The 14659-nt window shown below is 42.0% G+C and overlaps 1 protein-coding gene across 6 annotated transcripts; it reads right to left on the reverse strand.

The window, feature by feature from the left end:
* Nucleotides 1-238: 238 nt before the first annotated feature.
* LOC125297960 lies at nucleotides 239-9254 on the reverse strand. 6 transcript variants are annotated; one of them, XM_048248550.1, is made up of 9 exons: nucleotides 9220-9254; nucleotides 5721-5821; nucleotides 4200-4274; nucleotides 3559-3924; nucleotides 2967-3188; nucleotides 2496-2583; nucleotides 2350-2383; nucleotides 1950-2119; nucleotides 239-515 (listed from the first exon to the last, which is right to left on the reverse strand). In XM_048248550.1, exons 3-9 carry the CDS (start codon nucleotides 4255-4257, stop codon nucleotides 419-421), a joined length of 1035 nt encoding a protein of 344 aa, XP_048104507.1. In that variant the 5' UTR covers nucleotides 4258-4274; nucleotides 5721-5821; nucleotides 9220-9254; the 3' UTR covers nucleotides 239-418. The 6 variants fall into 6 exon arrangements, 5 of the variants coding, with proteins under 5 accessions (XP_048104507.1, XP_048104506.1, XP_048104510.1 ...); XM_048248549.1 differs by lacking the exon at nucleotides 9220-9254 and adding an exon at nucleotides 5937-6078; XR_007194132.1 differs by lacking the exon at nucleotides 9220-9254 and adding an exon at nucleotides 1316-1493 and having other exon boundaries at nucleotides 486-515; nucleotides 5721-6078.
* Between the last annotated feature and the right edge of the window lie 5405 nt (nucleotides 9255-14659).

Genomic DNA, 14659 nt, shown 5'->3' on the forward strand with positions numbered 1-14659 from the left:
GTGAACTTCAGAGGTCTATTGGTTTCTTATAAACCATGTCACACCCCAACATAGCAAATTGAACATCTGACCTAGAACCGTTACAAAAACAAGAGACATCAGACACAACTCAATCAGCAAACAATTGTTTTAATGTAAGTTCCAAAATAGAGGAAATTGAGGAAATTATTTTACATTTAGAAATATTTTGCATAAACAAATATTTGTAAAAATTAACTCCTGTCATTATTATGAAATGCTTTGCGGTGTAAGCACATCTAGAATTTGTATATTTTTATACTGAGCTTATATAGTATAGTAATATAGCACAATATAGATAGATAGATAGATAGATAGATAGATAGATAGATCCCCAAGGGATAATATAATATTGGCATACATGATCTCAGTAATGGCTTGAATAACTTTGAACAGTCTTCTATTCCCCCGGAAAACTAGATGGTTTAGTTGGGCTTCCGTTTCTTGCAACACTGCTGTAGATTACAGAGAGCTCCCCCTCTGGTAAATCAGGTGAACTGCAAGAAGACATCAGTACAGTGTCAAAAGAACTCTGCACAACTTAGGCATATTGAAATCACAAAAGAGTCACTTTCTTTCCTATTTTGTTATAGATTGTTTCATAGTCCTGAGATCTGGAGATTATATTGTATGTGAGGAGAACTTGCAATGGCAGAATTACCGAAGGTACCAGGGCCCTGGCGCGGAGGGGGGCCCACCACTACGCCCCCGACTTGGGCCCCCTCCCGTCAGTACTTGGGCTCATCACTCAACATCGTGATGGAATCTCGACAGCAGTTCTCGGATGTTTATTTTTCTTTTCATGTTTTTCAATGTTTATTTTGTAAGGGATTGATAGCTATTTATACCACTCTCTTGCCCTATAACTATTAGTCATGGTGACACTATTTGTTTACGTTCAGATGTTAGAAGATATGGAAGCTCATTGCTTTCAAAACAAATATCACATTATCTCATAATTACGAGCACACACAAGATAAAAGAAAGGCAAGAACTGGAGGAGACTAAATCCAAAGTTATTAAATTGGATAGTTTTCTAATGTTGCTGCTGGTGTTGGTGCTACCGATGCTGATGTTAAGTCCTACCTAAGGAGTAGGCAAGCATGGGACAAAAACCATTGAGTAGATTGGCCATACTCTCCATAGAGAACAGCAGAGCCAGGCAGTTGGATTTCAATAAGATATCATTAAGGACTTTGCTGAACTAAGGCTAGAATTTCTAATGGGTGAGTTACAGGTTGTTTGTGTTATGGAGTAGGCAATTTGTGGCACAAATGTGGGGTGCACTTTCTGTGACCTGGTTGTGGACGACTATCAGACTGCTGCTCCACGTTGTAATAGGCTACAGTGTGGTGTAACTGGCTGGGGCATCTGCACCATTCACCGGCGACCCGGGTTCGATTCCCGCCCCGTGGTCCTTTCCGGATCCCACCCCGACTCTCTCTCACACTCACTTCCTGTCACTCTCCACTATCCTGTCGCATTTAAGGCATAAAAAAAAGAGTTTATAAAATTAAGTGTGGTCATATATTGTGTAGGCCACCGCGTATTTGCAGTGTTTTGCATGATGCTTTTCTTGATGACTATTTAATTGTTTGGCGGCTATGGTATCTGCGTTTTGGGTTCGGAATTCAGAAGTGGTAGCGATGATTAGTCAGGTAGCCACTGTCCATGCCTCTGTCCGATCATACTGTATGTTGGCTAATCTCCACCACATACACACAATTTTGTGTGTGTGTGTGTGTGTTTGTGTGGTGTTGGAGGGGAGGAACTGAGAACTACAGTAATGCAAAAGTCAAAAACATTTATCTCAGGCTAAAGCCCCTTTGGGTCATAAACACTGTAGACAGATCCCCTAGTATGCAGTATATTAGCCTACCCCAAAAAATCAGATTCTATATTTTTTAACCGAGTCTCAGTTTGTGTCTCACCCCTGTGCCACCCCAGCCATTTTGAACTGGACACTGGCACACTGGACATCATCCCCCTCAGTTTCTGGAGATTCCCTGCGTTTGAACTGGACAGTGGTGTACTGGACGTCGGACTCTCGTCCAGACTCTCTGGGGGCTTGGGGCTGAAGAGTGAAGAGATGGCCATTGTCCTGTTTTGGCAGTAGTATAATTATATAATACTAAAGTACATTAAACAATGGTATAGTATATAATACTGAAGTATGCTAAACAATGGTATATATAGTATACAATACTGAAGTATACTAAACACTAAGTAGTAATGAAGAAGCAGCTAATAATATGCACTAAGGAAAAAAAGGACAGAAATCATATGCTCTGCACTGTAAGAAAGCTCATCAGTCCAACATGACTGCCTTACCCTTTTCTTGTGCCCCCCTGATCTCTTCTTGACACTGTTGGAAACATGATGAATTATAACTGCATTAATAATATAGAATTAAAAAAAAACTAAAACTGAAATGTCTCATTTGCAGCACATGTAAGATATGATGGTTTCATTCTGACCTGATCCAGTTTACCACACAGACCAGAACCAGAACCCCAGCTGCACTCACACTTACACCTATCGTCAGACAGGTCCCAAAGCTCAGCTCTGCAGGGAGGAAGGACACAAAAGCAATTGAAGCAAACTACAGAATAGTTACAGAAAGAAGTATAAGTATACTCTTTTGATCCCGTGAGGGAAATTTGGTCTCTGCATTTATCCCAATCTGTGAATTAGTGAAACACACTCAGCACACAGTAAACACACAGTGAGGTGAAGCACACACTAATCCCGGCGCAGTGAGCTGCCTGCATCAACAGCAGCGCTTGGAGAGCAGTGAGGGGTTAGGTGCCTTGCTCAAGGGCACTTCAGCCGTGCCTACTGATCGGGGTTTGAACCGGCAACCCTCCGGTTACAAGTACGAAGCCCTAACCATAACAGACAAGATATTATAGAATATAATCCTCCGGTTTCAAGTCCGAAGTGCTAACCAGTAGGCCACGCAGATGCAGTTCCACAGGAATAGAAGCCTTCATCCTTAATACTGACATTCTGGAGCTCAAGTTCATGTCTGTTTCTCTGTTTACCAGTTAAAACTTGTCCATTCTTTCTCCATATCACTTTGGGATCGCCTGTCACATTGCAGACACTCATGCAAAGCCACTTTGCATCACCGCCCTCAATCACTGGTAGAGGAACCAGCACTGTAAGATCTTGAAGCAATAAAAAAAAATAAAAAAAAATGAATGTAATATGATAGACATATTTAAAAATGAAGGAATAGCATTTATTACGGATGGTTATATTTGTTTAGAAATATTATCATGGTATTTGGCTGATATCAACTAAATGCAAAAATGATGATGTAATCGTAGGCACATGATTGAACAGGTGTTATGCTGGAACTAAACAAACATCCTCATTTACCTGTGACTGATAAATTGACCTCGATAAAATCACCTTCCCTTGTCAGATTTTTATCATCAGTTTCAATCACATATTTTAATCAAATTGTCTTAAAATCTTAACATGGCATTTGGTAGACACCTGATAAGCAGGAACCATATGAATAATCTTATTTACCTGTGACTGTGAAATTGATCTCAAACTTGCCTTCCCTTGTCTTATTGGGATTCTCAATCTCAAAAATGAGTCGATAACTTGAGCTGTCCTCTTTCTGCACATTCTGTATTTTCATTGTGCAGTCGGTGTCATTGTTCCAGAAATACTGCACACAACCTTGGTACGCAGCATTCAATTTCAGATCAGTAGGCGTTTTTCCATCCTGGGTTGTGATCCCCCAGTAGATTTTAGAGATGGTGAGGTTACAAGGATTCTTGAAAGAGCAGGATATGACCACTGATGATCCAGTCACAGCACAGATACTCATTTGGCTGGGAAATGCTACTGACATACAACAGTTTCCTGAAGGGGGGTTACTGAAGACACCTGCAAGATTTAGTTAATTTATTTTACATAACAGTGACTCCTGGGAAATGCCTGCGTAATGTCTGAATCAAAAGTTGTAGTTTTGCATCATATACAGATGTGACACAAACACAGGGTTGATGCCATGACATTGTGTAATTTTCATAGATTTAGTAAATTATAATCAATATAATTTATTGATGATGTTACACATGCTGATCCACAGTATGGTCACTAATGCGAGAACTTTGTCTTGTACCATTATCTAATCTGATGGAATATATAAAATGGTGTACCTTGGCTGATGACCAAAAGAAGAAACAAAACCAGAGGGAGGGAACATGTCAGTTTCATCTTCACTCATTCAGTTCCTGTGGCAGATAAATTTATTTTTTTAGTCAAAATGAAACTAAAACCTTGCTAAAACAACATTGTGTAACCCATATTATATCACTTTATGATTAATGAAGAGAGAGAGAGAGAGAGGGGAGTAGAGAGAGAGAGAAAGAGAGACACACACACACAGTGTATTGATGAAGAGTAAATGTTTGTAATGTCTGCATATGTTTGTTTGTTGATTTGTCATGCCAATAAAGCATATTTGAATTACATTGCATTTGAGAGAGAGAGAGAGAGAGAGAGAGAGAGAGAGATTTGGTTCCATTTAGAACCCTCTGATGCTCCACTAGAACCCTAACCTCTGGAGCACCATCACCACCCCTATTTCACCTAACATAAAATCTAACATATCAGCCCATAGAAAAGCACCATTCTAAATGAGATGACACCTGCTCTTCCCACAAAAAGACATTAGAAATAAGAAAACAAAAAAGAATAGATTGCAGTTTTAGAGCTACTGAATAACCGCAGACTTTGCAATTAATGGATACACAAAAAGTCTGAGGTCTGGACAACTCAATGTATGAGGGACAGACACACGTGGACACACACACACACATGCACGCACGCGTGCACACACACACACACACACACACACACACACACACACACACACATTTAAATATACAGACAAAGATATTTGCTCATTTATGGAACAATTTCTCCCACAACCACAGTTTCTTCATTGTCAGTCAAAGTGACGTGTTATCTCTCACAAACTATGAGCTATTAACACATGTTAAGAGGCAGTGAAACTAAACCAACAAGCATCGATCTATTCTTCCTGTTGCTGAACACAATTACATGAGAAATCTCGGGTTACTTGAAGGTATCTACATAAAAGTGACATGACACTATCATGAACGTGTCATAAACATTATAAACAAGTCATAAACGTTTATGATATAACGCTTCTGTCACTCACTAACTCTCAAGTGTCATTCGATGTATGTCTTGACAAGCTAGGGTTAGGGTTAGTGTTAGGGTTATGACATTAGTATCATATCACTATCATATCACTCTTGTGTAGAAACCTAAAGTAAAGTGTTAACAAATCTAGAATGCATTTATTACAAATGCCTTATTGCATGCTTAACAAAATGTGCATTCTAATCAGAAATCATGGTCCATACACCAGTTCATAATCACTCAAAAATCAGGAGATGTAGGACACCTATGGGACATGGTTTCTTGGCAACAATGATTAACCAATTACTAATAAATCAGTTCACATTATGTAGCATAAGAAGATGCTTTACTGAACTTACTCTCAGTCTCGGTACATTATAATTTCCCTTGTATTGTTTTAATGCTTTGGGTTGTCATTGTAAAACAATATATATTTAGGTTGTCAAACATATATCTATAGATTGTGAAATATACTGTAAGTTGGATGTGAAATCTCAAAATAGGCCTACCTGGTTGCAGAATAATCTTGAATCAGGTGATATGTGCAAACCAGAGAATCCTCAATACAATGCTGAAGTTGAACAAGGCTCTTATAGGCGCTGTGGTTTTACTGTAAAACATAACAGCCAATGAACAACAAAAAGGTTGTGGTTGATTAATTGACACTGTTCACTGGAAATGGCGAATGACATGCTGACTTCACTGTATGGAGAAAGATAGCAAACATTTTAGCTCCAACAATACAGAGGGCTCTTTTTTCTGCCACAAGGAAAAGTTATTCCTTCAGGAAACATTTTTTCTCTTTGCTTGAATGGTGTGCAGGTTTTGGAATTGGGGCAAAAGAGAAATGCAGCCATCTGCTGGACATGTGCTATGGACCCTTTCAAGAGAGTTCTATTATCAGCATCATAGTGGACCCTTTCAAGAGAGTTCTATTATCAGCATCATAGTGGACCCTTTCAAGAGAGTTCTATTATCAGCATCATAGTTGGCCCCACAAGACTTCCTTTTGAACATTCCATATGTTATCTTAATGCAGAGGAAGTAGATTGGGGCCCAAATAGAATGTTCAAGCATTGTTTGTGTTTACCTTGTTGAAAGGGTCTATAAACCATAGCTTTAACAAGGATACAAGGATACAAGGAAGTTTATTGTCACATGCATATAGGGTAAAAAGTGCAGTAGAAGAGGGGTTTAGTAGATTAAGTGGCAAGGGCTGCATAAAAAGGTGGGGAGGATTGGGATTGGGTGGGGGGCACCAACAAGGAGCACCCAAGAGCAACAGGGGCAAGGAAAAACTCCCTTACCAAGGAAGAAACCTTGGGCAGATCCACGGCTCAAGGGGCTAACCCAACTGCCAGGGGTCTTGGTGTGTGTGTTGGGGGGATGACAGGGGAGATGGGATAGTGTGCTGTGTATGTGGGGAGAGGGCAGTGTGCAATATGTGTGTTGGAGAAGCTTCCCTCATGAGACAATGTGCTGTGTATTGGGGGCAGTGTGCTGTAAGTATGTTGGGGATGTGTGTTGGAGAAGCTTCCTGATGAAATAATGTGCTGTGTATGTAGGGGGCAGGGACTTACTATTGCAAGCAGAGTACTGTATGTAATGTATGTGAGTGATGACAGTGAAGATGTGTGTGTGGGCGGGAGGGGAGTGGAGCAGTGACTGTGTGTGTGTGTGTGTGTAGTGTGTAGGTGGGTAGGTGGGGGCAGTGTGCTGTAAGTATGTAGAGGATGTGTGTTGGAGAAGATCCTGAAGACAATGTGCTGTGTATGTGGGGGGGGGGCAGTGTGCAGCAAGTATGTAGAGGAGGCTTACTGTAGCAAGCAGTGTGCTGTATGTATGTGAAGTGATGACAGTGATGATGTAAGTGTGTGTGTGGGGGGGGTCAGGGACTTACTATTGCAAGCAGAGTACTGTATGTAATGTATGTGAGTGATGACAGTGAAGATGTGTGTGTGGGGGGAGTGGAGCAGTGACTGTGTGTGTATGTGTGTAGTGTGTGTGTGTGTGGGTAGGTGGGGGCAGTGTGCTGTAAGTATGTAGAGGATGTGTGTTGGAGAAGATCCTGAAGACAATGTGCTGTGTGTATGTGGGGGGGGGGCAGTGTGCAGCAAGTATGTAGAGGAGTGCTGTATGTATGTGAAGTGATGACAGTGATGATGTAAGTGTGTGTGTTGGGGATGGGGGTGGGGTGGGTGGGGGGTGGGGGCAGAAAGGCTAGGCAATCAAGGACATGGGTAGATGGAGGAGAAATCAAAAATAATAAATAAAAAGTGTGCAAAAAGTTGGAGAAAGTCAGATATGTGTGTGTGTGTGTGTGTGTTTTGGCGTGTGATGAAATAAGAAAATAAATAAAAGGTCTGTAGCATAGGAGAGGGATGTAAAAGTGCTAAAAGTCTTGTAGGTGTGTGTGTGTGGGGGTCATGAGTGAATGAGTGCAAAGTCAGTATAGTGTGAGTTCAGAGTTGGGAAATGTTTGAGAGTGCTGAGGAGTGAATGTGTGCAAAGTCAGTATAGTGTGAGTTCAGAGTTCGGATGGCCTGGGATAAAACTTCTCCTGAGTCTCTCAGTTCTGGCTTTGTGACTACATAGGCGTCTTCTTGATTTCAGCGGTAGGAATAATCCATTGTTAGGATGAGAAGAGTCCTTCAGAATCTTTTGGGCTCTTAGGAGTACTCTTCTGGAATAGATATCTTGTAGAGCAGGGAGTTGAGTTCTTATAGTGCGTTCAGCTGAGCTACTACTCTCTGCAGAGTACTACAATCTCTAATTGTGGAGTTCCCATACCAGGTGATGATGCTACCAGTTAGAACACTCTCAACCGCTGAAGTGTAGAAGGCCTTCATGATGGATGTAGAAACTTTGAATTTCCTTAGCTGACGAAGGAAGTAGAGTCGTTGTCTGGACTTCTTCAGAACATATTGAGTGTTAACAGTCCATGTTAAGTCTTCAGTAATGTGGACACCAAGGTATTTAAAACTTGTGACTCTCTCTACAGGTTGCCCGCTGATCATTAGTGGGGTGTAACTGTAGTTCTGCTGCTACCTTCTGTAATCCACTACCATTTCCTTGGTTTTATTGATATTCAGTGTCAAGCTGTTAGATTGACACCACTGTGCCACCTCATCAACCTGATCCAAGTAGAACTGTTCATTGTTGTTACTAATCAGGCCCAAGATCACTGTGTCATCTGCAAACTTGATGATGGAGGTATGACTACTGTTGGCTTTGCAGTCATGTGTGTAGATGTTGTACAGCAGTGGACTCAAAACACAGCCTTGGGGAGCACCAGTGCTGATGGTTAATGAGTCAGATGTCAGACCCCCACTCTAACCACTTGTGAGCGGTTGGTGAGGAAGTCAAATATCCAGTGACACAGGGTGGTGTTCAGTCCTAAGGCCTTCATCTTTGTGACCAAGGTGAGAGGTACTATCGTGTTGATGCTGAACTAAAGTCAATGAACAGCATCCTCACATAATTCCCATTCCCCTCCTCCAGGTGAGTTAAGGTGGTGTGCATGAGGTTTGAAATGGCATCCTCTGTAGACCTGTTGGCTCTGTAAGCAAATTGGAGGGTCGAAGGAGGCAGGGAGGGATGAGCAGATAATGTTTTCACAAGCTTCTCAAAACACTTCATCACTGTAGGCGTCAGGGCTACTGGTAGTCATTCAGACATGATGGACTTTTGTTTTTCGGTACTGGAACAATAACAGACTGCTTGAGGCAAGTAGGAACTGTCTCTTGAGCCAATGATGTGTTAAAGATATAAGTGAACACAGGAGCTAACTGAGCAGCGCAGGATTTCAAAACCCTGTTAGAAATTCCATCCGGTCCAGTAGCTTTTCTACAATTTACCCTCCTAAAGGCATTGCTCACATCGACCTCAGAGACACAGAAAGGTGCATCTTCATTTGCTTCACATGCTGCAGCTAGTCCAATATAGTCTGTGTTTTCATGTCAAAGCGAGCATAAAAGCATTAAGTTCATCAGGGAGGGCTTTACTCACATTCATCATAGGAGGGGACTTTCTTTCAAAGCCAGTGATGGTTCGGAGTCCTTTCCACACTCGTGCTGGATCACCCTCCAAGAAATCAGCTTCAACTCCTTTACTCAACTTAACTGTAAAATATGTGTGACACGGTCAAGGTGTAGGCCTACTTCCTAAGTTTGGCCACATGGTGGGAGTAGACTGTCAGGTTGCTTGCAGGCCTACAGTATCATTGATACTCTTGCAGGCCTACAGTATCATTGATACTCTGATCTGATACAGCTGGTAACACACAAGACACCCCCTTCCCCTGATTGGTAAGTACACATTAGAGTCAGCATTGTATCAGTCATACTATGGACCCTTTCAAGAGAGTTCCATTATCAGCATCATAGTTGGCCCCACAAGGCTTCCTTTTTAACATTCCATATGTTATCTCAATGTAGAGGAAGTAGATTGGGGCCCAAATAGAACGTTCAAGCATTGTTTGTGTTTACCTTGTTGAAAGGGTCTATAGGAATCATATCAACATATATGATACATGCAGGGGATAAACAGTGTGCTCTTAGGGCTTGTGGTGGGGCAAAGCGCAACTCAAAGGTTATTCATATCTTACACCCAGTCAGTGACATATTTTGCATTTGCATTTCTGCCTTTGTTGACCATTTCCTCCAACCTCTGGTCACCTCCCTCCCATCTTACATCAAGGACACAGTGGAGTGCATCAAAATGTTTCAGAGAATTGACATGCCTGTGGAAGAAATGTATTTAGTCACTATGGACATAGAGTCACTGTACACAAATGTACCATTCAGTGGAGGCCTACAAGCCTCAGAGCACTTTTTAAACCAGCGCTCCATTTGCACACTCCACACACACACACACACACACACACACACACAATGCATTGTGGATTTAATTGAGATTGTTCTCAAATACAATTACTTTTTGTTTGGTTCGGACTTTTATCTACAGATTTCAGGTACCAGTATGGGATCCAAGATGGCCCCAAGCTTCGCCTCCTTCTACTGTGGGTTCTTTGAGCAGGAATACATCTGGGACCAACGTAACCCCCATCTTCAACATATCACCAACTGGAAACGGTACATAGATGATGTATTCTTTATCTGGCAAGGGACTGAAAATCAGATCATAATATTCCATGAGTATATAAATTCATGCAGTTCACAACTCAAATTTACCATGGAATACAGTAAGCAACAAATGAGTTTCTTGGATATTCTTGTCTATACAGTAGGAATGGGGAACATCTGGGTACCACTTTGTACCGTAAACCAACTGATAGGAACTGCATTTTACATGGGCTCTCGTATCATCCAGTTTCCCTAAAAAAAAAGCTTACCTATTTAAATGTTCAGCCGGATCAAACGACTCTGCAGTAGAGAGGAGGATTTTCAGACACAAGCCCAGGACCTGGAGGCCCGTTTCAATGACCGACAGTGCAAGCCAGAATGGATCACCGGTGCCAGGAGGCGCTTCGAGGGTATGTCACAATCTGATTGCCTATATATGCCAAAACGCACAGCCACAGAAACACGTCCAAATTGCATTGTACAGTATTCACCCCCAGTCACGAGTTCCAGTCCATCATACAGAAGCACTGGTATATACTTACCTCTGACCCATCTCTGACCTGCTTCACACTACCTCCAAGGGTTGTGTCTAAAAGACCCCCCAATCTGAGAAACCTATTGGTAAGGGCCCACCAACCTCCCCAACCAGACCATTTTTTGCGTCAGATCCCCCAGGGCAACTACAAGTGTGGTCAGAGTGCAACTTCACCACAAAAAACATAGACATTCAATCATCCTCTCACAGGGAAACCTTTCCACATCAAGGGCGTGATTACATGCAATACTAACAATGTAATTTATATGCTCAGATGTCCCTGCGGGCTGGCCTACATCGGGAAGACCACCAGGAGCCTGAAAACAAGGATTGCAGAACACAGATCCAACATCTGTAACCACAACGACAAGAGCCCGGTGGTGATACACTTCACAACGGCCAAGCACAACGTTTCCAGCCTGAGGTATACAGGTATTGAACATGTCAAGTGCCCGAGTCGAGGGGGGGATGTCAATTCCTTATTACTGAGGAGAGAAGCATACTGGATATACACTCTGGGGACATTGTCTCCCAGAGGAATGAATGAAGATTTTGACCTGAGGCCTTTCCTGTGAACTGTACTAGCTCCTGAAGACTGTCTACCTGCTCTTCTAGAGCTCTCCTGTGACTCTTGCTGTGACTCTCTTGCTTATTAGTGACTCGTGTCACTCGTTTTGCTACAAACTCTGCGGTGCCCCTACATGCCTTGCTTCATGGACTTAAAATTGCATGTAGACAACCAGTGAAGATATATTGTGACCACATGAATGGCTTACAACAATTTTTTATGCCTATTTTTTACCCATTGTTGCTGTTATCAGACTTGAATACTGGCTATTGCCAGTTTGTACATATTGGGGATGGGGTATGCACAGTATTGTCATTATTTTTGTCTCTTGTCATGTTTTCTGTTTTTTAGTTCTTTTTTTTTCTTGGTTGTCTGTTGGGGTCCCTGAGTGTACAGTGTCACTTGTATATAGGGGGTGTCACTCTCAATGTTTTTTGTACTTAAGGTCATCAGCTTTGTAACTAATGACTATGGTCTGGGTTGTGAGCCCGATTATTGAGAACAACTGTTTACACCTGCAATGAGGGTCATGTGATCACCCGGAAATTGTATATATGGGGTGTGTTTTGTATGTGTTTTCACGTCTGAAGAAGGGTGATTACCCGAAACGTCACGGAAAAATAAAAACAAATGGGAGCAGAAAACCCTGGTTGAAGCGGACTTTTTCTCTTTTTTGTCTGGTCGTTTGTTTGTCCTGCTCCCAGGTCAGACATTTGGATGTGCGGACTTTAAAACTTACTCAGTGATATATTTTGCGCCATGCACTCCACTTTTTATTAAACCTTGCGCCCAGGGGTGTGGTAATTAGCAACATTAGGTGTGGTCTGGCGCATAATCCAAAATTGCTATCCTACAGTCTCAAAAAATCATTACGCCACTGAGCAAGAAAAACCTGGTCTATAGTGAAAGGTGCATATAAAGCACAGCCGAGGATGCACTGTCACAAGATGTAAGCAGCAACTCCTCTGCAGGATAAATATCCTTGGGATTTCTATTCAGTTATTCGATCATTATTGGGTTAAGTGTTGTTTCTTTCAGGCTATGTTTTCATGGTAACCCATTGTCAGTCAATAGTGAAAGTACTAACTGTGTAGAACTGTTTCGTCGTTTGACTATCAGACCACGGTGAAGTTAGTTTCACTTTGCCTATGAGTTCAAATAATTTCAAATAATAACGTTTATGTCTATAAACGTTATGCTTCTTACCATCCATTTCTGATCTCCAAAATAGAGCCTTTAAAGTAACAGCTACATGACTGTTCAGACTACATGTCACATTGCAAAACATTGTATCAGATTTGGACCACATATTGGTCCACACAGGGCACACATATTTGGACCACACAGGGCAGCCGTGGCCCACTGGTTAGCACTCTGGACTTGTAACCGGAGGGTTGCCGGTTCGTAGCCCCGACCAGTGGGCCGCGGCTGAGGTGCCCTTGAGCAAGGCACCTAACCCCTCACTGCTCCCCGAGCGCCGCCGTTGTAGCAGGCAGCTCACTGCGCCGGGATTAGTGTGTGCTTCACCTCACTGTGTACACTGTGTGCTGTTTGTGTTTCACTAATTCACCGATTGGGTTAAATGCAGAGACCAAATTTCCCTCACGTGATCAAAAAAGTATATATACTTATACTTATACTTATTGAAGTGGCCCAAACCAAAATGGAAAAGTTAAATGCCATTTATTCACATGTTTTGGACAAAATCAGATATATCTCACATCAAATGAAAAAAGTCTGATTGGTCTGGTAACAATTGATCTTGTTGCTGGTTGTGAGGTGCCCAGCAACAATAGCATTTAGGCTCTGTGATGTTAGGAAAATCCCCCTACTGGACATGGTATGTTACTACAGAAGCTGAACCAGAAGACTTTAGTCATATTTAGGCCAGTAGGGGGAGTAGAGGAGCAGGGTATGACCCCTGATGATCACACAGGCTGTGGCCATGAGAGAGTGTTACCCAATCATCTCTAGGACAAATTCTTGCTCTACTCTTACTAGGGATATCTAAAATAAATGCATACATGATATGATCTATATCATTTAATTACTTATTATGACCACCGAAGCGGCGGTCATATAGGTTTAGTCAGATTTATTTTTTTGTTCTTTTGCGCATGCCCAAATTTCCGTCGAGGATTCCCGGGATACTGAAAGACCGGGGTACACGAAACTTGGTGGGCATGTAGCCCCACATAGATAGCATGGAACCATCGTTTTTCGTTTTGATCTGTAGCCCCCCCGCTGGACTGGACCCCCCGAAAGGAGGGTAGGGCAGACACAGTTTTCTGTGAATATCTCGAGAACCGTAGGGTTTAGGAGGACCACCTTTTTTGTATGTTGATCTTAAGGGGCCATGTCAACCCATTCCATAACCACTCATTTCATGTGTAGCGCCACCTAGTTAAAAACAAAAAAGTAAAAATGAGGTGTTGTAATCGCAGGTATCTGTGACCTAACATGGTCAAAACTGCACGAAATTGGAAGTGTAGGATCATTATGACACCCTCTGAATGCACGCCAAGTTTTGTGGAATTCCGTTCATGGGGGGCCACACAATAAATTAATTTATGTTACTGTACACCAACTGGCCTGTAGGTGGCCTGGAAACAGTTTTCTGTGAATATCTTGAGAACCGTAGGACCTAGGATAACCAATTTTTGCGTATGTTTGCCTCCAGGGGTCATGTTAACCCATTCCATATGCACACATGTACATAAACAGATACACATGCACACACATACATTCACAGTAATCATACGTATGACACATACTCACACAGTAGACATATGTACGCATGCATGCACGTGCACACACACAAGCACATGCACGCACACACATACACACACACACACACACACACATACACACATAATTATGTGAATATATCAGAATTATGAACAGGCTAGATGGGGGTGGAGTTGTATAAAATGTATTTTAGATGGGAAATCTGAACTAATCATGTTTTGCTACTTGTTGTCTAGCAGATATCAGTGAGAATTGAGTGTGCATAATGCAATACAGTGAGACAGTTAGAATCATATATGCCTTTCAGCGTGACTTATTTTTGTGGAAAAATGTGCTGGACTGGGCGGCGGTCATATTTTGTACCGCTCTTCGGTACATCTAGTATTGACAAGTAGTGATGTGCCGACACGTGGGCTCTCAGTGTACGACTAAATTACACATTTCTCTGTATTACCATTCTGGTGGGGGGAAAACAACTACCTACAAAATAGTGAAGTGAATTAAAAAAAGTGA

Source organism: Alosa alosa, chromosome 7 (assembly GCF_017589495.1).
Source record: "Alosa alosa isolate M-15738 ecotype Scorff River chromosome 7, AALO_Geno_1.1, whole genome shotgun sequence".
Lineage (NCBI taxonomy): Eukaryota > Metazoa > Chordata > Actinopteri > Clupeiformes > Clupeidae > Alosa > Alosa alosa.

What these genes read in the sequence shown, in the direction of transcription:
- LOC125297960 (XM_048248550.1), bottom strand. Translation starts at nt 4,257, where the DNA reads ATGAAACTGACATGTTCCCTCCCTCTGGTTTTGTTTCTTCTTTTGGTC. An exon ending in TCTTTTGGTCATCAGCCAAG is followed by an intron (nt 3,925 to 4,199) that starts GTACACCATTTT and finishes TAAATCTTGCAG; the next exon opens with GTGTCTTCAGTAACCCCCCT. An exon ending in GATCAATTTCACAGTCACAG is followed by an intron (nt 3,189 to 3,558) that starts GTAAATAAGATT and finishes TATTGCTTCAAG; the next exon opens with ATCTTACAGTGCTGGTTCCT.